This window comes from Vidua chalybeata, chromosome 13 (genome assembly GCF_026979565.1).
Source record: "Vidua chalybeata isolate OUT-0048 chromosome 13, bVidCha1 merged haplotype, whole genome shotgun sequence".
Lineage (NCBI taxonomy): Eukaryota > Metazoa > Chordata > Aves > Passeriformes > Viduidae > Vidua > Vidua chalybeata.
The window spans coordinates 10299635-10327379 of record NC_071542.1 but is presented as its reverse complement, the minus strand read 5'-3'; the positions used below and the strand labels follow the sequence as shown (position 1 = coordinate 10327379).

Below are 27745 nucleotides of genomic sequence, written 5' to 3'. Positions count from 1 at the left end.
TGTATGCTGCTTTTATTTCTGCTTACAAAATGCCAGATGTCCATGCAGTTTTAAGCCTTGTTCTTTGAGGAAAATAAACCATTCAAGAGGGAGTCAGCAAAAATATCCAATAGGTTTCTGTTTTGAAAATTGTTTGACTTGCTTTATTTCCATATAATTTATCTACAAGAGCTAATTTATGCAAGAATATCCAGTTACAGACCTGCCAAGGCTATGAGAGAACGCAGTCAGCAGAGCCTCGGTGGACACGTCCTGTATGTAGGGTTATTCAGACATCCAGGAATGCTGCACAGGGCTAAGTACAGCCGATTCAGGAATGATTCCATAACCTCCCTAGATGAAGGTACACAAAATACGTCTTTAAATATCAAAGGTTCTTCCTCCTCGTCCCATTCTTCAACACCCAATTTACTGACAGAAGATGTCTCCTTGGGGCCACAGGACACCTGCACCACACTGTGCACGCTGATCCCCCGGATGGCCAACATTAAACTTGCCAACCCGTCAAATCTGCCGGGCCTGAAAAGTTTCTGCCTGGGAACCAAAGAAGTGCCACGAATTAAACTCACAGAGTGTGTGACCATCCCGAGCAGCCCGACCTCGCCTGAGATCAGCTGCCTGTCGGCCTCCTACCCCCAGCCCGACCTGGACAAGCTGGTCCTAACCCCAAAGCCAGCGGGTGACTGCGCTCTGCGGGGCACTGAGGAGGCCGCTGCTGTGGGCAGGCAGGACAGGGGCCTGGCCCAGAGCAATGAAAGCACGTACAGCCAGGAGCCAGGAACCACCTACAGCGTGCGGGTGAGTACTTCTCCCTGGGCTGCCATTCTCGGACAAAGCAAACAGCTATGCTGGGTGAGCTCCATTTTCCTGCCTCTAGAGTCCATGCCCCAAACCACTGAGTTCTCCCATGTATTTCTTGTCTTCTGGTGTACATAGGGCTATGGCATTGAAACGAGGGAGCTAAAAGTACCCCCAACTGCTTCCAGAGGTAACACAACATGCAATTCTGAAGGACTATCTGGAGTGCTGCTGAGCCACAACTAAAACAGGTTACTCTGCATGTCGGAGGGGAAAGAGGCCCATGAAAGGGCCTCCCATCCCTCACAGACAGCAGCTCCTGGCATTAGGTGCGTTCTGGCCCTTGCTGCTGATATATTTATCAGGGAGGCTGTGGGGCAGGCACTGCCCAGGTTATATTTCCACTATGGTTTTCTGCTGGTCTTCCTTTTGTGGGCAGTATCTCAGAAGGGGGTTCACTGGCAGGAGCCTCACAATGCAACAGGGAGATTTTTTTTTCCCTTCATCTTCCTGGTTATGTTGCTCCCATGGCTGTGGGCCTGCAGGAACCAGCTCAAGGAGAGCTGCAATAACACTGCTGACATGTCCTGGCCAAAATCGTGGTGGTTTTTTCAACTAACCTTTTCAGTAGTAACAAGCAGATTGGTAAATAAGTAACATGGGGGTTTGGGCATTTCAGCATCAAATGATGTGCATGCAAGGTGAGAGGATGAGCAAGGTACTCATTTCCCCAGAGACCATCAGACTTCTTCAGGAGCTGGTGATGAAGCCTCAGAAGGTCTGGGAAGTGGCCAGGGCTGCAGCATGGCAGGACTATGGTGCAGAGGGATGGTCTCACCTGAAGGCAAAGCGGGACCAAGAGACCAAGGGCTGGGCATTTGGAGCTGCTTCCAATCCTTACCCTCTCACCCTGGCCCTTGCCCTCCCTCCTGTGCGTTTGGAGGCACTCACTCTCCCCATGCAGCTTCTTATGCCCTGTTGGGGTATGGAATTACTGGGATCTCCACAGAGACCCTTTTAGGAGGCAGATCAGGTCTACATTATTGGGACTGCTGCTGCAGTCCTAAAGATCCCTAAGAGATCTTTGGCCTTAATAGCTTAATCAGAGTATGAGAAAGATTCAGCATGGAGAGGATCTACAGTTATTTTAGAAAGGCAGTAATGTGGTGAATTAAAGAAATGTTGAAGGGCAGAAGCTGTTCCCTGCAGACTGGATCAAGGCAGAAATTTTCTTGGTGTTGTTTTAAAAAGGGGCCATGCTGGGCTCATTGCATCCCCTACGGAGGCAGCTGTGGCCGGGCGTGACAGGGCACTGTGTCACAGCCATGTGTCACCCGGGCCTGGTGAGGAAGCTGAGACCCATAATAGCACCTGGTCCCCCAAAATGCTCATGCAAATAACAAAGAGCCCAAATATTAATATTTTAAGAGGAGCCTGGACAGCTCTGATTTTCACGCTGTTGTGTTTAAAATCATACTTTGTACGCAGATTGCTGTAGGCTTGATAAGGGGGATATTTACCATGTCCTTGTTCACATTCTACCCATTAAAAACCTTCCCACAATGCTGCCCATCTGGAGCTGAGGTTGTCTCTAAATGGTACCCATAGTGGCCATGGCACTTATCTTTCCTGCTGGTGTATGTTATGGCTCTGATGAGCCTGAGGAATATTCCAAGAGGCACTTGCCATCCTCTCTCTTGCTAGTTGAGGAGTGCCAGGGATGTGGCTGCTGCTGAGAAGGAGGATAAGATCTGTCAGCACTGGCCTGCATCAGTGGTTTCTCTGATAATAGCAAGGATGATGTTTACTGGACCTAACATGGAGTAAGGCTCTGTACCTGAGCTTAAATCAAAGCATGAGTCTTTGAAAGATGGTTGGTTTTTAAAAATTATTTAACCAAAATATGAAAAGTAAATACTATTGCCAGATATTTCATTACAATACCATTATACTTTAAAATAATATGGTAAAGATTTTTCGCAACATCCTTTGTCTTAAAGGGCTTTTAGCAATGTACACGTTGATCCTCTGCTAGTGGTTTGATGGGGAATGCATATAGATGTATGCCATCATATATGTCTAAAATCAGTTATGTGTCTCTAGATTAAAAAGACCCTGACCATTTCTAGCACGGTAGTTCAGAATTACATGAACTGCCCCTGAAAGCACACGTGGGCACCAGTGCCCTGCTCAGTCCTGCTGTTGTCCATGGAGGATGTGACAGGTCAGCCTGGAGCAGTTGCTCCCTGCCTCTGCGAGGGGAAGGGGGTCTAGGTTGCCACCAGCGCTTCTTCCATGTTCAGGGCAGGGAAATATTGTGATATTTCAGCTGCAGCCACTTCTCTGGCGCGCAGCACCCTGACACCGCACCCGGAGAGCTGCTCTGCATCGCCCCTCGTAAATAAATAACTACACGCGTATGCACGGCCGGGGCTCTCGCAGGAAGGAGATGGGCTCCGGTGATTCATGGCTTCGGAGCCGCAGCTGTGAATCATGGGCCGGGGGTGCCGGGGCGGCGCTGGCTGTGCCGGGTTTGGGGTTTGAGCAGCCCTGCAGCGTCCCACGGGAATGCGCCTCGGCACCCCGGCATCGCCTGCGGGGCACTCGCGCCTCTCTGGGGAATCGATTCTCTCAGGAACCTGCGTGTTTGCAGGCCTTTTGCTTTATCACAGCCGGAGAATGGAGACAGGCTGGATTGGGAACAAATCTATTAGAGACCTGGCCTGAGTGCAGTGCTGCAGAAAGTGTTTTTTCAGAAAACAAAGCTAAAAAGAGAAGGAAAATATTACTATATGTCTGTATTTAGGATTTTTCCTTGATTTTTTTTTTGTTTTTTTTTTATTTTTTTTCCCAGGTTATATTTAGAAATTAAAAACCTGTGAATGAAAGGGTCAGACTTACCTATAAAATTTTCATTTATCAAAAGCCATTCTTCTTCACAAAAAGCCCTTAGAGTAGAGGCTGTGCGGCGTGGGCATGAGCAGTGGGACAGACCAAGGGCCTGTCTGTCTGTCTGCACTGCTGCTGCTGCTGCAGGAGGGAAGATGAGAGCAGGGCAAGCACGTGAGGAGAGTTAGGCTAGCACTGACAAACTACTGGGAGGGCGTGGGTTTGTGCTTAATGATCTTTAATGGCCTCTTCTAATCCTTGAAGGTGTCTAGTCTGTTTTCCAGCTGGTTCTGCCTGGGTTTTGTGCCATCTCACAGGTGCCCTGGGGGTACCACCCACGTCTGCAGTGGTGTGCACTGCTGCTGTGGGCTGCCTTGGCCTCTCTGCTTCCTGTGGTGGGGATGGCAGAAGTTCTGCTGGCTTTGCTTTTGGATGTGGATGGGGTTGGTGTTTGCTGGAGGAAACCAGTGTGGTTCAGGCTGAGGAATGAGCCAATTGAATGTCCTGCAGGGAACAAACCTGGGCCAAAGTTCTTCATTAGCTGCCTGACTAGTGGCTGCTAACAGCGTTACAGAGCACTTACCCCAGCCCAGTAAACCCTGCTGTGTGAGGCAGGATGGGCGGCTGAGCTAAGCGGCACAGTGGAGTCTGTGTGCTGGCAGGAGCAGTGCCACTGCCAGGGGACCTCTGCTGGTCTCTGCTTTCCAGTGGACACAGTGACTTTCTAACCCCAAGGCTACCACAGGCAGCATCTAAGGAAGGGCTGAGAAAACTTCCCTACCAAAACTACAGTAATCATGCTTTGCTGCTTCCCCACATCCCTGGCTGGCTTCTGGTGTTGTCCATGGAGGGAAGACAGCACTTTACCTTCCTGCTAGGGTGAAAGCAGAGAAATCTCACAACAGGTTCCTGAGCCTGGCATTCTGCATTGTCCTGCCATGTGCTGCTTATTCACATGGGCCCTGCCTGGTGCCTTCTCATCTCCTCCCACACAGTCCTTCATCCTGTTTGCAGTCATTTTCTGTCATCTCACGTAAATAGATGTGAAAAGGTGTGTGCATCTTCAATAACTGCTCTTCTCTCCTGGTGGTGTGGGGAAATGCAAGCCAGCCCCAGATCACCCTCTGTACTCGAACACCAAGGGACAAAGCAGTTCATGGTGCCACTGCTCTCACAGCCCTTTGCAGGCAGATGGGATATCTCTGCACATGTTGCCATTAGTGGAGCCGTTCCCTTTCCAGCAGGGGCCAGAGAGTCTTTCCTTCCTAAGAGCTGCTGCTTGTCTTGGCAAGGGCTCTCCATCCTGCTGCTGACAGAACAGTGGGTTCAGCATCCGCTTTCATTAGCGATGTCAGGCCTTTAGCACTTGGCTTGTTTCACTGTTGCTGTTCTATTTTTCTAAAGGTAGCTGAATTCTGCAGTTACATCTTTGCTTATTGCCCCAGGCTGGTTAGTGCACCCTTGGGCCTGTGTCCAGCTTCCCCCAGCTTGCCTAGCTCAGTGAACTGGGCCTTGCCCCTCTCTGTGGGTTTCAGAAGATGAACATCCCTCCCTGTACACCACCTCTGGACCTGGTTTTCACAAGAGCACCTGGTGTGGTGAATAGCTTGCACTGGAGCAAGAGCTGTGGGCTGCTGTGGCTTCATCTCCCAGGCACCTGTGGTTGCTGCCCTGCTCATGCTTTAGTTTAACCTTCCCTGCAACAGGAAAGATGGAGTTGGCCTTGACCCTGCATCACCAGAGAAGCCCATTATGTTTTCCTGGGAGGTGCTGTTTGGGGTGCATAGGACAGGGAGTGGGGACACCACCTGAACTGGAATTTGGGTGCAGGAGTCTCTGAGACAAACATTGTCCTTCTCCACTGCCTTCCCCTTCCTCTCATGCATTCGTTGTTGTGCTGCTTCTCATATTTTGCTATGGAGGGGTTAATATTTTTGTTTATTGTTAATTTTTTTTTCTTCCTTGGAGAGCATCTTTTGTTTTCTTGAATAGGCTTCTGGTATTCCATTGTCCTTTTGTGTGCTCCATAGGCTTCTCCCAGCCTCTGTGACCCTGACTTGCCCTGCCCCATCCCCACATTGTTCCCCTGCCCAAGGCAGGTTCTCTGCTGGTTCTCTGTACCCTTGTACTGCGATGTGAAGGTTCAGCCATTTCTAACTGTGCCAGTTCAGATAACCAACGACAGCTAAAATAAATGAGAGAGGCAGTGAGGTGCCATGTTAATGCACTTCCCTACTCAGGCTTTTAAAGGGAAAAAAAAAAGGTCTTTTGTGAATCATTGATAAGTTCAGCTTCACTCAGGGTCACTTATGCAAAAACCTAATATTGATTTTTCATCTTTGCTTAGAGTAGCTTCCCACGCATCTGTTCAGGATGCAATGGGGACTCACTTGTCAGCATATGACTCACCTACTTCTCTAAATTTTTCCTTTTTCAAGGATAGAGGAGCAGCCAACCAGCTCACACGATGCTTGACCTTATACTGTAGGATCGGAGGTCGTTGCTGTGCTACAAGCTGAGTCTCTAGACATATTTTCCACATTTGCTTTGTTCCTGTTAAGCAGGAATATCTTTAACAAGGCAGATAGCTCTCAAAGTCATTAAATGTTCATTAGGGAAGCAGTTCTGCCAACCTTTCAGATTCTTATTGATGTCCTTCCAGGTCTCTGACCTAATTCTGGAGTTCTCCCAAGGGTTACATTGCTATCTGGAAAGAAAGCAAAATAGGGATAATACAATTGTTGTGGAATCCCTGACTGCACATATAACATTCTCTTTTTCACACACTTATTTCTGAAAGTCTCCAAAGCTGAAACAGATACCTAAACTCAACTCTCTCTGAATGGCCCAGCAGAAAAATTGATTTACAGGCAAAGTGAGGCAGAGGAACTAAATATGGTACCTTTCTCTGATATGGAATGCCTCCTCCATCCGTTCAGACAAGGGACAGAGTATGCATGTCCCTGCCTGGGTTTTCCAAGTTGTCTCTGTGTCTCAGAGGCTTTGACTTCCTGCAGGCATGCTGTGACTGCAGCCCTTGGGCACCGTGTGAGCACTGCAGGATGGTTCCAAGAGGAAAAATGACACCCAGACCTGTGCCAGCCTGTTGAAGAGATTAGACTGCTTCAACAACAGAGAGCTTGACATCCATAGACATGCTGAAGGATTAGTAAGATATGGTTGGGGATATGCCATCACATCCTTGATATTTCTGTTAATTAGTCTTATAAAAATCCCAAATGAGTATAGAAAAAGCCCCAGCTCTGTCCCATACAACAGAAGTGTGGCAGTCAGCCTTGAATTTAAAGCAGGTCAGTTTATAGTGTAGGCTCTTAAGAGCTATTGCTATGAGCTGGAATTGCAACTTCATCCTTCATCTTCTGCAGAGGTTATTTGTCATCAGACCTGTAGCAGTGTGGAGCCAGTGGTTTTCCTTGTGGCCTGTAATGCCTCCTACTCTCTGAAGGGACACTCAGCTCTTCTGCATGGGGGCTCTGAGTACATTGGTCTCGAGGGGCTTCCAGAGCCTCTCTACTCCTGAGGACTCTGTTCTCTCCAGTATTTCCTCATGTATTTCTCCCAGCTCAGTGTCACAGGCTAATAAGTAAGAGTAAGCAGAAATGGAAAAAAAGGAATAATTGGATTTTGTGTCCAGAGTACTTTGTCTTTTTTTTTTTTTTTTTTTTGGTGCTACGGTGTTTAAGCCATTGGTATCTTTATTGCTCTTCTCTACACTTTTAGTAAAACAAGATCTATTTAGGAAGCAGCTTTAGGATGGCTGATTTGATTTTCCATTTAGACTGTGGTTCTGCATAAACTTAGTGGACAATAATAACATTTGCTTCCTCCTGTGAGCCTCCTCTTACTTGTATACCAGATATTAACAGTCCTCCTTTTTTCTGTCTGTTTTCCATAGTACATGGGCTGTATTGAGGTGCTGCAGTCGATGAGATCCCTGGACTTTGGCACACGAACACAAGTCACCAGGTAGGTGGTGTAAAACTGAGATTCAGACCAAGAATGAAAAGCCAGAGTGCTAATTTTTGTATAAAGCTGAGGGTGCGTGCCAAGCTCTGAGACACTTTTGAATAGGAGTTTGCATGCTTTGTTTTGTCTTTTCCTAAGTGATGATTTGAATTATTTGATCATTACAATAGGCTATTTGTGTTGGAAAATGAATTGTTTCAGGCACAGACGTAATTTCTCTCCCAGTTCTTGCTCAGAGAGCCTCCCCCTGCAGTGGCAGCACAGAGCAGACATCCCCAGCCAGCTGGGGACCGGCAGCAGCTGGGCTGTGCACGTGGCTCAGTGCTGCCTGCAGGACTCTCCCAAGGCACAGGGGAAATCCACTGGTGCTGCTGTGCCTGTGGGTGCCGTGGCCAAGGTGGAGAGCCAGGACCCTCATGGGTCTCTCTGTCACGCTGCTTCCCACCCCACGCAGAAGGTGCCATCAGTCCCTCAATCCAGCAAGGTCATCTAAGGAATTTTTATCAGATGTATGACATCGCTTGACCCCATCTGCACCAAGACCAGGCTCAGCTGGAAGTGGAGTCACAAGGAAAACATGTTGAAATACAGCTGTTTCCATCTGTACTGCAAGCCTAAGTTTTTAGGCTGAAACCAGAAAAAGATTAATGTTTCATTCTCAGATACAACTGGGGATGTGGTTAAAATGTGAAATATTTTGTGGTCTTTTGAGAACTTTGCAATTTCTGTTGCAGGTCACTGCCAGTTTCTGGGTGTAGATTGTTAGCACCCCTACGCCTGTGGGGTGGCTGAAATGTCCAGTCAGAATTAGAAAAGCACAATTTTTTTATTCTTGTAAGTCTCGCAGTGCAGGAGTGTTTGAGTTTTCAAAACAATCACCTCCTATCCAGCTCTGAGTGCTGCGTGGTGCTGCGATGTGCTCACGGTCCAGCAGTCAGGACTAGTGCCAGGCAGCCCCAGCAGCCACCCAACAGCTTTTTGGAGAGGTGGATGGCTGCATGTTATCTTCACCTGGCCTTAGACATATTCCCTTGTCCTCTCAGCTGCTTTTCTGGCATAGCTCATGCTGAGGATGCCAGGAGTGTGGTTGAAGCTTCCTGTGCCTGCCCAGCTCTTCCTTCCTGCTGGAGGGAGATTTTCAGATGCTGTTTTGCTTCCTCACGTTTGTATCCAAAAAGTCATGGAGAAATGAAAGCAATGTGAAGGGATTAGTATTACATTTATACCTGTTGGCTCCCAGAATTACCAGCTGAAAGGAACTGAAAAACATGAGTCTTTCAATGCCGATAGATTTCACTTGAAAGCTGCCCCATTTGTTTTATATTCAAAACCAGTGGTTGTTGACACTTACAGCTGGTATAAGTACACACTCACCCATGCATGTGTGTATGAAGAAGTGCCTGAGATACCAATATACTTCCCTAAGGCAGGTCCATTACGTCCAGGCTCCAGACTAAGAAGAGCCATGTAATACACCCAGCCCAGGCCACTGTTCTTCACAGCTCAGCCAGAGGGCGAGGTTATCTCCTGTTTGCAAGAGGTGTGTGTGCTGCTGTGCTAACAGAACAGAGCTTTGGCTGGTTTGTCAGGAAAATAATGAATATGAATTACTGCGTGACAAGAGCTTGCCAACTTAAATTTGGGCTAGATAGTAAGGTTTTGTTAAGCAGAACTGTGTCAAAACTTAACAATGGAAATATTTCCATCACCTAAAAAAAATGGCACTGCTGACCTTAACGGGCTCTCTTGTGCATGAGAAATTCAAAACTTAAACTGTTTGCAAACCAAATGCTGAAGTGCTGAGCTCACACATGCAGACTTTAAAGTTCGATCGATGACAAGCTGACTGGAGCAAAGATAACATTGATTATTCCCCTATTGTTCTCTCGGGGGAATAAGTTTATAGACACATGCACAATGCACCAACCAAGGAGCTCCTGGAAATGATCCCATTTTAGCCATGCCTGTTATTTGAATTGGGGTAAAAGATATTTTTACTTGGATGGCATTTCACTAAACAAAGAGGCATCTTCTGTTTTAAAGTGATATAGAAGAGGTCTTTAGTTATGTCTGCACCCTGCATTGCTTTATGTGTATGTGCATGCTTAGTTACCTCATGGTATCTAAAACTGCAGCTATTATTTACCTTTCTCATGAATGTTGGAAAGATCAACAAACTCATGTTTCCCAAAGTGCAGTGTGGAGTCCAAAGAAGTGAACATGGAGAATTTACTTTCTTTTTTCTTGCTGGACTTGCATTTTTAGTTGCTTGGCAGGCACATGGTCAGGGAAGGCAGAAAGTGGCCTCTCTGGCTATGACTGACTGTGGGATGCAGAGGCTAAATGACCACAGTGCAGCAAGAGAAGGGCTGGGCACTGAGGTGCTGTTTACCCTCGGTGGCTGTGGGGTGAGGAGGGTAGGAGGCAGAGGAGATTCCACTGCAAGTTTTCCAGCTCTCTGCTCTTGCCCACCCATGACCCGACTTGTTCTTAAGGACATCCCTTCCATTTTGCAGAAATCTGTGATCTCAAACTCCATGTAGATGACAAAAGTAACACTAAAAAATAGCAATAAGTGTACCAGATTCTTCTGCTTGAGGGGCTTTGTATTTTTTTTTTTTTAATGGTTAGCCTGAGCTTGCTGCTCTGGATACAAGATGTGTTTGGGTTGTCACCCTTGTGCTGTGGCAGGTCCTGCCTTTGCTGGACCCTGATGTGTGCTTCTCTTGTCCAGCCCTTCAGTTCTTTTCCTCTTACACATTTCCCACTTCTGTTAAATCAAGCTGGTTATTAGTCATCAAACTTGGCCATTTCTGGGAAAAGAGATTCTGTATCTTGGATTGGATCATTAACTTGCAAACTTGAAAATGGTCAGGCAGTGAGGGGTGAAGGGTGTCTGAAATGTGCAGCCAGGGAGGGCTGCTGGAAGAAGGCTGACTTTGTTTGGAAGATTAATTTCAACTTTGTTGAGCCAAATAATCCCTTTCTGTTACATGGTGTAGGCAGGGCCCTAGATGCTTAAAAGCAAATCCTCAACAGCATGCTTGCTTGCTTACATCAGCCCATCTTTCGTCTTTTATTCTCATTTTGGGGGAACAATAAACAAAGTGGCTCAGTGTTACTGCCCACAGGCACTCTCCCTCACGGGCACACTCTGGGAGCTGCAGGAGCTGTGTCTGCCACAGGTTTCACTCCAGGGCTGCAGACCCAGAGAAAAACTGTGGACTGTACTTCTGAGTGGGCCTGAAAAAAAAAAACCAAAACCAAAAAACTGGTTTAAAGGCTTATGGATGCCAAAAACGGGTCACTCATTTCGGTTTATCATGGATGCATCCAGAGTTTCTTCCTAGTGTGTGGTGCAGTTTCTTGTTTGTGGAAATGGCTGCATGTAGGAAGTGTTCAGTTACAGCAACAGGTGTTACCAAACTCTTGCTTTTCACACCTTTCAAATAATATTTGTAAAGTTTTGTTAGATCACTTGGAAAATCACCCAGACGTATGCAGCAAGAAATGTCAGTACAACTATTTCCCCTACCAAAGAGAGGTAATAGAAACTATTAAGTAGAAATGGTTTGCTACTTTTTGGTTCCTTTTTACTGGACAGTTGCTTCAGAGCATGAAGTGGGCAGCCACCACTCTGGTTTGTACGAGAACAGGCTCTGTGGCTGGCAACTCTGCCTGCAACTTTTGATTTCACATGGGCTGCCTGACATATTCAATAACTCATTTGTTACCAAAAAAGACAACTTCCCTGTTTTTCCAATTTGTTTTGTATCTGGTTTTCTTTCTAGGTAAGGCTAGACTTGAAGGCTCCAAGTAGCCTTAATGTCTTGGCTCTGATTTTAATTTCCTTTAATATTGAATGAGAAGATGAGTTCTCATTTTCCAAGCTGATTATTGGAATCTGGAAGATCATCCTGCAGGATGCCTTCCTCTCTTTTTTTTTTTTTTTTTTTTTTGGTCATGTTTGGCCTTCCTTTTGGTAACAGCTAAATAAAACAGGAGCTAACCAAGAAGGGTATCAGGAATTTGCTTTAAAAACATATTTTCAGTTGTGTAGGGGGAAGTACTTTGCTTTTAAATGCTAAGAAGGGTCAGTGTTCAAAAGGCTGGGTTTCTGACCCATCTTGTGTAGCCCACAAAAAGGGCCCCTTTTCTTCCCTGCTGTTTTCACTCAGAAAATATTAATTGCATATTGCTGTGGGTGAGGTCTCCATTCATTTGACAGCACCCAGGTTGAATTTCTCAGGGTGTTCCCTGGCAGGAAGCCTCAGTGTATATCAGTGATCTTCAGTGCTCCCAGCACACAGCTCCCTGGTGGCAGCCTGGGGGGCACTGAGCAGGGGCAGCAGTGACTCTGGGTTCACCAGCGTTGGGCTGGCTTTACTTCCTCTCTTATCTGCAGGGTCCTGGAGGGACCACTGGGCATCTCTGCTTCATGGGACATGCCTGGCTGGAGCCTCTTGTCATTGTGTGGTCTCCTGATACTTTTCAGCCCTTCTGGACTAAATGTTTCTCAGGAGGTGAAGGCCAGTGGTGTTTTCCTCCCACACACACGCCGGGATCTGGAAACAGACAAGCTTTCCCAACCAGCTCGTTTCCTAATTAGCTCTTTGGATAATAATTCAATAATACAAACAAACAATTAAACAAACTCCCTTCCCCTTTAGAACCAAACAAAACCCCAACCTTGGAAGATAAGTCTGAATTCAGCCACAAGAGAAAGGCTGAGGCTTGAAGTGCCCAATATGGGACCCTAAGCTGAGAAGACGACAGCCCCCGTGGGACAGGGCCAGGGCAGCTGGAGACACCGGGGCTGCGGCTCCAGCTGGGATGTCCAAGCAAGGCTATGGAAACTTGCTGAGCACACCCCAGCCCAGTAAGGCACCATTTTCCTGTTGGCTTCAAAGCCAACAGTGAGGAAAAGCTGTAACTGCCAGCAGAAAGGTTTTGTCCTGCTGTGCTAAGCTTGACCAGGGCCATCAGTGCTGTGCTGTTTGTCCAAACCAGTCACTTGCCTGAGCAAAGGCCAGAATTTGCCTTGTTCAAGTGTGGGAAACAGGCATAGCACATCACTCTGTTATCCTGTGTGTGTTTTATCTTTCATCTAGAAATGAGCACTGTGTGTGCTTTATGCCTTATCCTTCTGCTGCCTGTACTGAGAGGAACCTGCAGAGGAGAACTGGTGGCTAGAGAGAAGGTCTAGTTTGGGAAATTCCTACCAGAGATGGAAAGATATGGACTGATAGCTCTGAAAAGGAACTGGAGAAGCTGATTATACATCCCCACCCCTCCACACTGTTGTTTGGGTTATTGTGTTTTTTGGTTTTGGTTCTGGTTTTTTTTTTTGGTTTTTTTTGGGTTCTGTTGTTTTTTTTTTTTTTTTTTTTGTGGGGGGGTGTTGTGGTTTTTTTTTTTTTTTTTTTTTTTTTCTTTTTTGGAAAAGAAATCCCAAACCCCAGAAAGTCAATCAAAGCACCCAGCTGGGCTCACTCAGTATGCACCTGCTGTGCTAAATAGGAAGGATTAAGCAGGGAGGAGCCCCTCCTGCCACGCAAGAGACCTATTAACCATTCTGAGAAAAAGGCTTTGAAGCCATTAGGTTGTTTGTCTTCTGGTTAGTTACATTTGAGTTTTTATTATTAAACAAATGTTCATAAGGTGAAATGAATGTGTTTGATGAAGAAAAAGAATCCAAACCAGGCTGCTGAATCACTGTATTTTGTTAAATAGTTCTTTTGGTTTGTTTTTTTTTTTAATGGTGGGAGGAAAGAAGAAAGAAAAACAACTGTGAAAGACCTTCCAGAAGATTTAAAAGTTTATAAGTGGGCCAATAACAATAAATTGCAGAGTTGCTGGCTCTGTTACAAATGGTGCATGTATGTCAAATGATCCAACAGTTTGTGCTGTATTTTTTTATTTGCAGGGAAGCAATAAGCAGACTGTGTGAAGCTGTGTCGGGTACAAATGGAGCTATAAAAAAGCGGAAGGTAAATCCTGTTTTAGCTCAGCAATTATTTTTCTATATCTGCTTTTGATAAGCTGGATACATGATTCTGTAGCAGGCTTCAGTCCTTGCTGGAATTAGTGCATTTTAATCCATCTGAACTCAGCCTGGATAACATGGAAGTGCTGGTAGCAGGGTGTTTAGCCTGTTTGGTTTGGGGCTGAGGCTATGCCCTACTTTATTTTTCTCAGGATTAATGGTTTGCCCAGAGTTCCTGCTTCTACCAGCCCTTGCAGTGCATGATGCTTTACAAGTTTTAGGCTTTGGCTGCTAAAGTCTTGGAATTGGTTTTTTTTGTTGTTGTTTTTTTTTTTTTGTTTGTTTGTTTTTTTTTTTTTTTTTGTTAGCGAGAGGGAGCTAATTCACTGGAAGATTATCTGCTGCTTATTTATATATACAAAGAATTAAACACAACTAAAATGGCAGTGTTTAATGGATTTTATTAAGTAACTGTGATGCAATGAGAATGAGGGGCAATGTCAGTGGTTGCTGTTGGGTTGTGTCCAGCAGAACTTAGGGATTTCCTTCTGTAACTGTGGAGCTCAAGAAGAATGAACTTACTCTTGAAAGAGGAATACATGAGAAGATTTCTTGCTTTACCCAGAAACACTTCATCCTCTGGAAACAAAGAAGAATTCAGAAAGAAAATTGCACATTCTGAATTACTGAGCCAGCTATAACATTTAGCTCACTGGGATTTTGCTTTAAAACTTCTTTTTTCCCCATTATTGACATAAAACCTATTCCTACCAGTATTGTATTCAGAGCTGATACTTGTTAGAAGATCTATTTGCATTTGATCAAGCCATTATCCTTGCTCCACGGAAAGTCTCAATAAGATACCATAAAACCTCCTTGACTTTCATATGTTTCTGCCCCTCACAGACTGGGCTGACAGACTCTTTCTTTTCTTTCTTTGTTCAAAGCCTCCAGTGAAGTTTCTGTCTTCTGTACTTGGCAAAAGTAACCTTCAGTTTTCTGGCATGAATATAAAGCTGACCATTTCAACAAGCAGCCTCACTTTGATTAATGCTGACACGCAGCAGGTAGGATACATGTAATCAGTGTCCTTTTCTCCATGCTACAGTTTTGTCCTCGTTTGTGGCTTCTGAGGGAAGGCTGTGCCTTTCAAAGGGAATGCAGCACCCTTTAGCAGACCTGTGCATGCCTGGTGAAGCTGAATTACATGATGCCTCTGAATTTAAAGATGAAAGCACTTTGGAGGAATTGACATACAGCACAGGTCCTTTTTGTTCATGATGGTGTGTTCCATGGGGAGGGATCCTTGAGCACTTGGTAAATGTTTCTCTGGATGTGTTTGCTGGTAGAGTGCCTAATAAAGAAGGCACTAGTCCTGACTGTAGTTTCTGACAAGTCCTAGGAGGAAAAAAAATATTATATAGGTGTTAAGTCAGAGCTTGGCTTTGGTGTCATTCAAAGCTATTTTACAGCTGGATATAACATGTGTACAATCAATTATACTGTGTAAAGTCTCTAGGCTCCATGGAGGTGTGTTCCTGGGTGCCTGGGTTTGCTTGGAACTGGGCTGTGCTCCCTTCCTTCTTGGCAGATATGATAAGGTTCTTTGTCCTGCCCACCTAATTCCTCCCTCAGCTGTTGGTATAGCTCCCTGAGTGATCTCACCCTGGGCCAGCAGCAGGTTTTGCTCCAAACTGGAGCAGGTCAGGGAGGTCATTTTGGCTCACTGGCTCTGAGGAATGCTGCACTGAGTTGGTGCCATGCTGAGCATCAAGGAAATCTTAGGGGTTTGTCTGTAGTGCAGAGGTCTCCTGTCCATTGCACATCCTGGGAGGGAATTAGGACACCAGGTTTTTCTTCCTTTTGGGTACAATTAGAAAGTGGTGGTTGAATTAATTCCCTTTAAGGAAGATTTCTCAGGGATCTAGACATTGCTAAACATGAATATGTCTCAAAATATTCCTATTTTTATTTCTTTGCTTCCTAAATTATACATGCATAAATTAATAAATGGGATTGTTACGAATTTACTTGCTTGTTCTATGAAGACATATGCTCTGATGTCTTCTAATGTGTGGCCCAAGAGCATGTTTAATTAGTCTGTTATGCTTTTCAGATTATTGCCAACCATCACATGCAGTCCATCTCATTTGCTTCTGGAGGTGACCCAGTAAGTATTGATTTATAAAATATACTTCTGCAGGTATAATGAACTCATGTAATAATTGTTACCTGCAAATACTTTGCTTCATCCTTTCCTTCCACAAGCACTAACTGCACTTCTGGATCATGACCAGTAATACAAGAAAGCTGGGGGACTGACATTGAAAAGGAAATGTGGAATAGTGACTCAGTGCATCTTTAGTAGATACATAGTTAACTTTGCTGTTGCCCATCAGTGAGCATCAGTCCATTCAAAAGCCCTCTGACTTGGGGATCTAAAAATAAGAATGTGAACATAGGAATTAATCAGTTCAGTGGTCCCTGTGAGCCAATACCTGTCATAAAAGCTGTCAGCACTGGCACCTCTAAATTTTTAGATTAGTTTTGACTCAAGCAAAGATCTCCTATGAGAGAGATGTGGCATAACTACCTTCTTCCTGCAGATAGGGCTGTTTTTCCTAGTGTTGCAGCCATGCAGTCATGGATGTTTTCAAGTCAGAGGGTTTTTATTCTATTCCAAACTCTTTACTGCAATGATTGTAAGCAGCAACCCAGATTGCATCTATCTGGGTTGGATAAGTAATTCTTTAGGGCTTGTTTACCCTTTTTAGTGTTTTTTATGTTATTATCCTGCACTGGTCTTGCATAGTGACTTCAGATTTCTGAGGCTACACAGGGCTGAGTTTGGTCAGTGCTTAATGGCAGGGCCAGCAAGAGATGTGCGTGCACACAGATGTGCTGCAGGAAATGGGCTTGGTGGAGCAGCTGCTGACACTTCTTACTGGGAGGATAATGTAAAATAGAGGTCTTGCTCATCAGTGGTAACTATAAATCTAGTGGCCCTTCACATAAAGGACAATTTTGTTGCCTTGTTCAGGTAATTTTTTCAAAATTCCGTTTAGATTTAAAATGGGAGATAGTTTCTACAAGACCTGTCTTTCCACTTGCCCCACATTCAGGGTCTAAGTGAAGTCCAGTTTTGCTCTGGGCTGTGAAGGAGTAGTACTATTCTTTCTGATAATTAAGCCTGTTCTGGATTTATTTTAAAGCAAAATCATCCAGGCATCTACATAAACATTAAAAAGACATAAAAAATATCAGGTGCTGCTCCAGTTACTTTAGTTTCTAGTTGCTCCCTAGATGTGATTTATTTTAAAATATCTATCCTAAAATATTTATGAACTTTAAGAAAAAGTTGAAAGGAAAAGGAAGGAAATTGAGTTCACTAGACACATAAGAAATATTTAGCTTGCTTTGTTTCAATGATATTAACTTTCGAGATTAAAAAAAAAAATTATCTAGGACAAGTTCTGCTGGCCCCAAGACCTGCCTCTTGTGTCATTCATTGTGAATTATTAAATGATTGTTCTTGTGCATATTGCAAATGGGGCCTTGTTTCCTGCCAGCTTATTGCATCTTCCCTCAAGAGAACCGTGCCTTTAAGCTGTGAATTGCATTTTCCCTGTCCCACCTTAAAGATCCAAAATAACAAAATGCATCTTTAATAATTAAAGGAATGTTATTCATTACCTCACCAATTTGACAATAACACTGAATTATCAAGCCACTCTCTGCATTTGCGGTATCATTAGAAATGTTAATTTTTTAAATCCAGTTCCCTTTTCAAATTGACTAGAAAAAGAGGATTATTTCAGTGCTGGCTAGAAAAGAATCAGAAACAGAAAACTGATTATACTGAGGTTGTCTGATCTCAGCAGCAGCTTTGAGATCCAGGGTAATTTAACCTGATTGTAGCCAGGCTAAAATTGGGCAGGAGCTATTGGGATCAGGTACCCATTTTATTCTGCGTAATTTTAAAGTTTAACTTTTCTCTAAGATGCCTTCAAAACTCAATCTTCTTGCTACAAATTGGGAACGCTGGAAACTTGTCCTTTGTAGTATATTAGCATTCTTTTGTCTTCCCCTGATTCTGGTAAGGACTGTCCCAGCCAAAAGCTGTGAGCAGCAGTCGCACAGCCCTGATGTGTTGCTCGGGAAAGGCTGTGAGCTCCATGGGAGCAGTGGAAGGAGCAGCACTGCTGGCTGATGAGGCACCAGTTGTGTTTCTACTCCTGTTGCAGAGCTGGAATTGAATACACGGTTTATTGAAGACCCAAAGAACGACAAATGGTCTAGTGCATTTTTTAGAAGAAAAAGAACATGGGACAATTACTGTGTTGATAGCCACCAGTGTGTCACTGATATTTTCCTTGACTCACTTTGCTAGTACCTCTGGTTGTTTTTCCCTGAAAGAAAAGTGCATTTCAAAGCTAAAAATGTATCTGTCTATATGCAATTGCTGTGCTGTGGTGGTAGGGTTGTTCATAATTAAAATGTTCAAGACATTTGTTGTATTCTTTCCTGTAGGATACAACAGACTACGTGGCATATGTAGCAAAAGACCCTGTTAATCAGAGAGGTATTGAAAGTTTCCAAGTGTTATATGTGTTTATATGATTGCTTTATTTGTATGTAACAAGGAATTGTTTGAGTTTTAAAATAAGGAAGCTACTGAACTCAGCTCAATAGTCTGCACAATTTCTGTCTTTGCTGTATGTATGGGGGTAATTGTATGCAGGCTGTGGCCTTAAATGTCATATTCTTTGTGCAATGTAGTGGGAATCTGCAGGTCAGACTAAAGCTGTACTAGCTGCTGGCTCCATGAAGGGGTAGGAGCTTTGGCTTTCTGCTACAAGCAATGTAGCTTGAGTCTCTACTTTCTGGTATAAACTGCATTTACTTAATTAAAGTAAGGTGTCTCTTTTCAGCATGCCACATCCTGGAATGTCCCAATGGGATGGCACAGGAGGTGATCAACACCATAGGGCAGGCGTTTGAGCTCCGGTTCAGACAGTACCTGAAGAACCCATCTAGCCTGGTTACATCTAATGAAAGGTCAGCACATTCTCAGTCACTTAACTGGCAGTTTCCTTCTCTTTAGCACTTTTCAGGAAAACAATACACTAGAAAGAGTGATCCATAAGTAAGATGCTTTGAATATGCTTTCTGGACATAAGATAATTCAAATGTATGCCTATATGTGCAGCATATAAGATACCAAAATTAGCTTATTCCAGTGAACTCCATTGATTTTTGTGACATTTGTACAGGTGCAGAACACAGAATTAAGCTGTATTGTTCCTTAGATAAAGCAGCCTTATTTTAAGTCATGCAAGTTGAACAAATGTTCAAATTACTCTGCCCAAGTAAGTTCAGCTCTATAAATAGCAGACACACACGCAGAGACTGAGCTCAGTCCTGACCTGTGCCAAGTTTAAGCTTGCTGCAGCTGTGGAAAGTGTGTGGTGGGGAAAAAAGCCATTTTAATTCACCTTTCTGCCATTCTGCTCATGTCCTGGCAGCAGCCTCAGTTTTCACCTGGCATGACTTACATAGCCTCATGAACTGAAATAAACACAGCCACCACCTGGCATTTTAAAGTGTGAAGCCCTGTCCTCTGCACATTGCCCAAAATACAAGGCCTAGATTACTTTCTGGACCACCATTCCCCATTTCAATTACCCTTCTTCCATTGCACTGGGGACACAATTCTTGCTCTATTTTATGGCTCTCCTCACAGATTAGCCATGCCTATTTTTCTCAGGCTTCTTTTTACTGTAACACCAAATTTGATTGCCTGCTACTTCCCATGAGTAGGTAAAGCTGTGGCACTGCTTACCTGCACCCTGAGAACAGGAGTCCTGAGCAGGCAGTGTCACTGGAACAGGGCCTAATACATCAGAGCAGAGCTGGTTTTATTGCATAAATGCAACTCCAGTTTATATTTATTTCAATGTATATGGTGGTTCTTGCCATTCCACTGCTAAAACTGGTCTGTTTTTTCCTGGGGAAAATAACCTTTCTTTCCTAAGAAAAACCTTTTTTCCCTAAGAAATCCTGCTAGGTTATGTCACAAGCAGCATAGGAGCAGGGAGAAATGGAAGAGGGTAATTAGATTTCCTCCTTGATCATTACCCACAGCCAGCCTCCGAGAATGGTCCTCAGGCAGAGGAGTCGGATATTGCTGTGTGAATGAGTCACTCCCTTCCAAACTACTATGAATCACATAATCAAATACTTGCACTGCATATCACATAATCAACTACTTGAACTTTATCTCTTTCCTGCTCATGGCCTTTTATCCAATTATACTCTTGTTAATCAGAGAAGTAAGATTTGAGATGAGTTTTTTTTATTTTGGGACCGGAGACAGTACAGGAAGCACCTAGTTGTTTTGCAGTGTATCAGCTGTGCATTTAAACTACCATCATTCTGGTTTAGCTCAAGAAAACCATTGTGTGCTCTTCTTCATGTCATTCAGCTGAACAAGAATATTGATTGTGGTTATTAAAATCATGGTAAATGCCTCTGAGAACAGCTACTTTTTTTTTAATTTTTTTTTTTTTTTAGTAGCAATACTTGATTTTCTAGAACAGTTGCAGGCTTGTCTGACTAAATGCCATGAGGCTTTATTTTTTCTCTTGAAGTCTGGTTGTCCCCCAGCAATCTCTAGATTTATAGAGTTCAGTCAGGAAGCCATAAGTATTAGTTTAATGGTCAACATTTTGGATACCTTAATGAACAATGCATTGGAATTCTTAAAGTTTCGGTAGATTCCTCTTACCTTTTCTTTGACTTGAAAATATATCTGGGCTGTCTGGTGCTAATTAAATGACTGTACCTCCCTTTACTCCAAACTGTCATGACTATTTTTAATTCAGAAAGAAGTATCTGGAAAAAGAAACAGCTCTGAAAGTTCCAGCCTGAAGCACTTTACAGCCTCCATATGGCGGATCTGTGTATTGTGCGTTGTGCAGACGCTGGGGATGTTTGCCTACGCTAGAGCAATTGATTACATTGGAAGCTTCATTCCCCCCCCCCCCCCCCCCCCCCCCCATATTTTTTTCAGTGAAGCAGCAAATGCTAATGGATCAGCTGGGAATTCACAGGAGAGGGAGGATCATCATGAATATTACAACGAAATTCCAGGGAAGGAGCCTCCCACCGGTGGAGTGTTAGACATGCGAATGAAAGTGCAGACAGACCAGAGGGCTAAGTGTCCTGTCCAGTGCAAAAAGCAGTATTGCTCAGTAAGTACAGCATCTGCTGGGATAAATATTTGCTGCCTATTATGGGAGTGAATAATAAAATGTTTCTGTGGTGTTAAAGCATGGCATTAACATCAGAACCAGGTCCTGATTACCCTGGGAAAAGGTTTTTTTAGGCTAGATTTAATGATGCTTAGTACATAATTGAATCCCAAAGCACTTTCTGAATATTAACTGGTTTGTCCTCAGAGTACTTTCAGGAGACCAAGTAATATTCCCTTGTTCACTCATTAGCTCTGAGAAGAAAATAGATACCAATTTAAATGGCTTGTTGGAGAGAACATCTGCAAAATCTGGGACCTCCTGGCTCCCTATTCTGTGATCTAATAAATATTTCATCCTGTCCATTATGCTCTACAACTTATACATACAACATCGACTGATTGCAATATATATACAATGTTCATTACTCTTGGATTGTTTCAAGAAGCTCTGTTAAATCAGCAAAAGATATCTGTGGCTCTTGTCTAGCATAGTGGGAAATAAAAACCAATCAGGGAGTACAACAAGCCAAGTTCAGACTGACTGCACAGATTTCAGAGTCTGCTGTGTGAGGTCTTGGGAGCACCATCCTTTCCCCACATAGGAAAGAAGGCATCACCACTTTGCTCAGAGGGAGCACACTCAGATGTGCCTGCTGGAATCCAGTTGGTTCTGTCTAAAAACTTGCTGCTCCCAAGTGTTATTTCTGTTTGGTGGTAACTGCTCCTGGGCTGCTACATGTTCCTGTGCTACTGCTCCATCCATTTTTTGCTGACATGAACCATACTCTGCATATCAGGTCCTCACCTCCCCAACAGTTCTCTAAATCTAAAAATGTTTTACTATATCCAGAGTTTGCACCTGATGCTCACCAGTGTTGCTGCAAGGAGTTACCCTGAATGTAAATGCAAATGGCTTTTTCCCATGGGGTGTTAGTTTTTGGTTTTCCTTTTTCTTTCAGTACTGCTCAGACAATTTAGTAACCATTTCACTTTCAAACCATGATTCCTGTAGTTGATTTTATGATGAGGGACACCTATTAGAAAATCTGAGCTTTCTTACCTAGGAGTTATACTGTATATATACTAAACATTAGATACATAACTGTTATGTGAGGTTGGAGTCCAGATGTGACTTCTAAAGAAAGAAGAGTATCAGTGTGAAATATTATTTGAGGAGATGGGATTTTTTTGGTGAAGAACATGATTAATTACCTGTATGTCTGTTAACTAATGCATGGATATTTTGAAGTTACCTTTTTTTTTTATGTGACTGATTTTAACTTTTTTCTACAGACAGGCAGCCCAACCTTCATCAATGTATATGAAAATTGTCCAGAAGAAAATAAAACTGTGGGTATGTACTGTCTTTTCCTTCTCATGCATATGCAGAATTAACCAGGGCAGGCTGCCTGGAAGAGCTGCCCCTTGGCTTTCAATACAATGGTGAAAAGTGTTCTACTTAGTAGGTCATTTTTAGTTCCCTAGATGAAGGGCAGACAAAAAAGCCTTACAGCTTTTCTAAAGGCCACTAATCTATCTTCATGTCTGCTGGCAGACTTACTCATTTTACTTCTCGTGATACTGTACAGTAGCTCTTTGTTTTTTTAATTCTCTTTCATGCTCTTTGTTGTTTTATTCCCTTTCTTCATACCATTTGAAAAAGGAAGATACTTCATTACTTATCAGTCTCTGAATATATCCCGTCTCCTACAAATGCTCAATGAGATCCAAAGTATCAGGATCGAGTTTTTCCAACAGAGCCTGGCCCTTGCTTCCAGCATCCCTGGCTTCTCAGTGTGACTGTGCCCTTCCCCTGCCTTAGGCAGCTTTGTGCCCAGGATCAATTTGCCTTTAGGAAAGTCTGCTCTCAGGGACCCCAGGAGATCATCAGCCTCCATCGCTTTCTGGACTTCCTTTGCCACAGCTGATGCCCTGAGCACATTTCCTCAGCTCCTCTGTTTCACTGCACAATGAGGTCCTTTCTGAATTCCCACCTGCATGGCTCTGAAGTGATCCATTACACTGTCTGTAGGGGATACTTCAGTTTCTTGTGTTATTTCCAATTCAAGGAAAGGAGAATCAAATGGTTTCTACAAAGAGAGGGTGAACAAATAAAAGAATGAATGAATAGATCTATGAATAAAACGTTTGTTGAAGAGCAAAAATATGCCTGCTATTTGGCTAGCTGAAGTGCTATTATTTTCATACCCTGCAGGGGATATTCTGTTAGCCTGTTCCTAGGCTTGGATCCTAACCTGACAGATGTGGCTTGGGCTCTCCAGGCAGAGCCTCAAAGCACCAATCTCCTCCATCTCTCCCTTCTCCACCAGAATAGCAAGAGAGAGAATTGCTCAGCTTCCCACAAGCTCTTTTTGTGGTGCAGAGGGGAAGGAAAGGGTTTAGCAATAAATACCATGTATGGTTTGTGTTTCTGTAGAGGCATATGTATTAATTTCTTTCCAGTCTGTGGAGGGTTCACTGCTGACATTGATTGAAGCAGAACTGGACCAGTGCAGAACATTTCTGAAAACTTCATTCTAATTAATTTTGGACCTGGTGCCTTCTAGACATACAGAAAAATAAGTTCATTTGCTTTTTTATTTTCCTTCTGAATTACTTTAGTGGGCTATAAAGAAGAACATCATTCTTATTTCAGCTTTTACAGTTAAAGCTGAAATAAAAAAAAAAAAAAAAGAAGGAAATCTGTGCATACTATATACTAATTGCAGGTAATTGTGATGAGAGATCACAGAAGACAATAAAAGAGGCAACCTCATTGAAACCTGCCTACAAAGCAGATCTCTTTGATGATCCATGTTACATCAACACCCAGTCCCTGCATTCTGCAGCCTGTGCAGCCCGAGGTCCAGCAACAGCACAGATCCTCCCTGGGAGCCCTCTGCGCCAGGCCAGTAGGTTCCCATTGCAATGCCATACCTGTCTAAGCACTGGAAGGAGGGGGGCTTCTCATTTCTCTGCATGGAGAAAGATTTAGGTTTCCCATAAGAAATATAGAAAAGATGGGGGGAAGAAATCTATCCTGGTTGTTCTTTTTCCTTGTTAGATCCAAGAAAAAAGGGATTAAAGAGCAGAAATAGTGATGGTAAACAAGCAGAATAACCTTTTGTCTTCTGTAGTTCAGTGATGACAATGAATATAGAGTGGCACAGGTATTAAAAAGCACATCTTTATGATGATAGGAGCTTGGGTGACTGCACATTGACTCAAGGAAGAGGCTTCTCCTGTATGTTCAAGGTCTTAACCACTCTAAGGTGGAAATGACCTCAGATGCCTTTGCTTCACAGGCAGTAGCATGCAAGGTTAAAGTGGGATTATTGTGACTCTTTTCTCAGTTCTTTCATAAGTGACCATTGAATCTCATCCAATAATTTCTAAATCAAACTGTTTGATCCTGTGGTATAAATTAAGTGTATGTCTGAACTTGATTTATGGACTCAAAGTGGTGGATATCCATTAAATGATTATATAGTTGCTACTGATTGTCCTCATTATTGAATATACTTTATTAGCTTTGCCTTTTATGGTTTCCCACTGAGTGTTTTCTCTGTCAGAGTTGGCTCCATACAAGAAAGTGGAAAAAGGACTGGACAATAAAGGAAAAACAATAAAGAAATCTGTGACTATTGAGACATTTCCAACTTGGGATTGTATCATGCTCTAAAAGGAACTGCCTATATCCTGAGGAGCCTTAGGTTGCGCAATTCCATTGAAGAAGTGGTATCCTCTTATTTTCCTCAGAAGAACCCTGCCTGTGAATCATTTGCAGTCTGACTGGCTATATCCCAAACCACCCAGTTTTTTAGTACATTTGGTAATTGTTCGTTTTTTAACAGCAAATGCATCATGCTGTAATCCTTCCCTTCTGGCTACATTGGCTATGTTGTCTTACATTCCTGCACATAGCTGGAGCACTCAACATGACTCTCCCAATGATCTGTGACAATCTCTTCAGAGCTTGTTAAGGAAGAAGGAAAAACAAGATCTTGAGGGGGAAAAAATTAAAAGCTAAAAAGCAAAAAAAAATCTTGTTTTTACAGAGACAATTTGACTTTTTCATACAAATAAATATAACCCCAAACCAGTATGGCATCAGAAAAATTCTTCTTTCTAATCCTTGTTGCCTAGCGACCAAAGGCTTTCCCATCTAAGGTAGGGGAAGAGGTGGTGTGATAATTTTGCCTAATACACTGGAGGGTCGTGAGCATTCATGTGTGCATATTCTTAGAGTCTGTAAGGTTGGTTTGCTTCAAGACTGAATCATTTGATTTTTTTAAAAGCTAATAAAGATATCGGCTTGCATCCTTTTAGGATGAAGTTTTAGGTGAATTGTCCAATACATTCCCTTTCATTTAATTTTAGAGTTACCGGAACCTGTTCAGCAGAGTGCCACAAGCAACACAGCTGGTCTCTATGTTCTGCCACAAATAAAGCAACAGCTAAAGAATGAAGATTGTTACCATGGCAAATTGAACAGGAAAGCAGCAGAGAGCCTCTTAGTCAACGATGGGGATTTTCTGGTACGAGAAAGCACAACGTCACCTGGTCAGTATGTCCTCAGTGGACTTCAGGGAGGGCAGGCAAAGCATCTACTCTTGGTGGATCCTGAGGGCAAGGTATGAATATTTCATATAATGAAATTTCACTGCTGCTCAGATATTTTAATCAAAATGCATGAGTGCATTCCATAAAGTGGAAGTGATTTGATTTCATCCAGGTTAATTTAAATATAGCCAGTGGCTGCAGTAGGTTTGAAAGTTCAAAAACTTAGAAGCACTGAAGTACCATGGAAGTAGCAGTGAGGAACTTAAATACTATTAGTCCAGGTGCTGCTAATTAGTGTATGCACTTAACACATCCTTAATTATGAATTTTTGGATACAGAAAAGGTTTGTTGTCACTTCAATTCTATTTTCTTCTGCTCAGAAGAGCAGTCTTGAGTGATGTTGCTGAGGAGAGAGTAAATCAAAAAAGTAATCCTCAATGGGTTTTAGGGAAAAATATCTTCTGTGGAGGAAAAAAAAAAAGGTTATTTCATTCCCCTGTGCAGAATCAGCCCAGTTTGACATAAAGTCTGTTTACTTTTCCACTGCTTTTCTTGTGAGCTAATGGTGGGTCAAAGGATAGATCTGAATTGCTGTCTGCAGCCTAATGATTCTGCTTAAGTGAGTTCAGTGGCTTAAGTGCCTTTTGATTTTAATGTGTTAGGCTCACATCCAACTGGTTATAAGCACAATCTAACCTTAAATACATTCTTTTGCTTCTTCTGCTAGGTGAGAACCAAAGACCATATATTTGATAGCGTGGGTCATCTTATTCAGTATCACATGGAAAATAATTTACCAATCATCTCTTCTGGAAGTGAAGTGAGCTTGAAGCAGCCTGTAAGGAAAGAGAGTAATATGGGACATATGCAGTATCACAAATAATCCCTTGGATCTCACAAATCCTGAGACAATTCATACCTGAACTTTCTATTATGAAGACAAGTCAAAAAAGTATAGACTGCACTTTCTGCTGCTGTTCCAGAAGAAGCCCTTTTGTGTGTGTATGTATGAATATATGTATATGTGTATATCTATGTAGATCTATAGAGATCAACAAGCATAGTTATATAGATACATATAATCTTAATCTTAACAAAATTACACCTTCAGAGTGTGAGATTAATTTGTGAGAAGGTATTTTAGACATGCACAAATGTCACTTTCAAGGTCATACTGAATCAGTAACTCTTTAAAAGCACAATTAAAACTCTACATACAAAAGCTCACTTGAAAGAACTGCTGGAACATTAGTATGTGCCTTTTAGCATAGAATTATTGAAACCAATATTATTTATACTGAATTAGTTTTGGGTGGTTAAATAAACATGTCTATGCTTTTAACTATTTGCCAAAAACAAGTACAATTTGAATATTACTAAAATGTCATCTTCTTTCGATAGACACTAACAATTTCATTTTGCTTGTAACAGCACTTTACTAGCAAGTAATGTTTGAAATGAATGGCATTCACAATACAGAAAGGTTGTCCAGTTTCTTAATAATTTTTGTCACTGTCTGACTACTCAAAGATTTGAGATTACCAACATTTACAAAGTTGAAATTAATATATGTAATATAATTTTGGAATAGAACTTGTTAAGGGACAAGCATGCTAGATCTTAATATTTTTGTCTTGCATATGATTTTACTATTATTATCACTTAATACTGGAAACATCTTTTTAAAGGTAGGCTAAATATATTTTCATTGATTACATAGTTGTTTACAAACTAGAAAAGCTGAACAAAACTAATGATACATTTTGGGAGAAAACTATTTAAAAGATGTTTGAACTTTGCATGTGTCCTTAGTCAGTGTTCTTTCCAAAACAGGATAGTTTTCCCCTCTTCACATAGAGTCCATTTGTTCCTAAACATGGAAAAATATTTTAAAAGAAATCTATTAATTGTTTGCCACAATAAATACTCTAAACATGAACAATCCTATATTCAGAGTGAACAGTGATTTATTTGGCTTCCTGTTGAAGAAATGGTGATTTAGTAAGTGACTGAAGAAAGGCAGGGGAGATTTGGGGAATGAACTTGTAGTCCAGGTGATGCCTGAGGGAAATGGTGCATTTAAGACAAGCAATGTCCTCTGGCATGAACAGACATAATTCTCTCTGTCTCCCAGCCCACCAGCTGAGTTCCTAAGGCAGAAAATTGTTGTGGAGTTCAGCAGTTGCTGGAAATCTTGACCATAAAAAAATACATTCCATTTGTTTGCCAGTGTTCGTGGTAAATGGAACACTGTAGTATGAGCTCT

At 42.7% G+C, this 27745-nt stretch overlaps 1 protein-coding gene across 2 annotated transcripts; it reads left to right on the top strand.

The window, feature by feature from the left end:
- Window positions 1–27413, top strand: SHC4 (SHC adaptor protein 4). Of its 2 annotated transcripts, XM_053955155.1 has the most exons (12): window positions 1–798; window positions 7604–7674; window positions 13601–13664; window positions 14608–14727; window positions 15777–15830; window positions 18191–18242; window positions 18592–18718; window positions 20733–20913; window positions 22209–22269; window positions 23645–23827; window positions 25296–25549; window positions 26207–27413. In XM_053955155.1, the coding sequence occupies exons 1-12, from the start codon at window positions 214–216 to the stop codon at window positions 26360–26362; spliced, it is 1908 nt and encodes a 635-aa protein (XP_053811130.1). In that variant the 5' UTR covers window positions 1–213; the 3' UTR covers window positions 26363–27413. The 2 variants fall into 2 exon arrangements, with proteins under 2 accessions (XP_053811130.1, XP_053811131.1); XM_053955156.1 differs by lacking the exon at window positions 23645–23827.
- Window positions 27414–27745: the final 332 nt, after the last annotated feature.

Excerpts from the sequence above, each read along its gene's own strand:
- SHC4 (XM_053955155.1), top strand. The coding sequence starts at position 214 with ATGAGAGAACGCAGTCAGCAGAGCCTCGGTGGACACGTCCTGTATGTA. Across the intron at positions 13,665-14,607 it reads GAGCTATAAAAAAGCGGAAG|CCTCCAGTGAAGTTTCTGTC; the intron begins GTAAATCCTGTT and ends CTTTGTTCAAAG. Across the intron at positions 18,243-18,591 it reads AGACCCTGTTAATCAGAGAG|CATGCCACATCCTGGAATGT; the intron begins GTATTGAAAGTT and ends GTCTCTTTTCAG.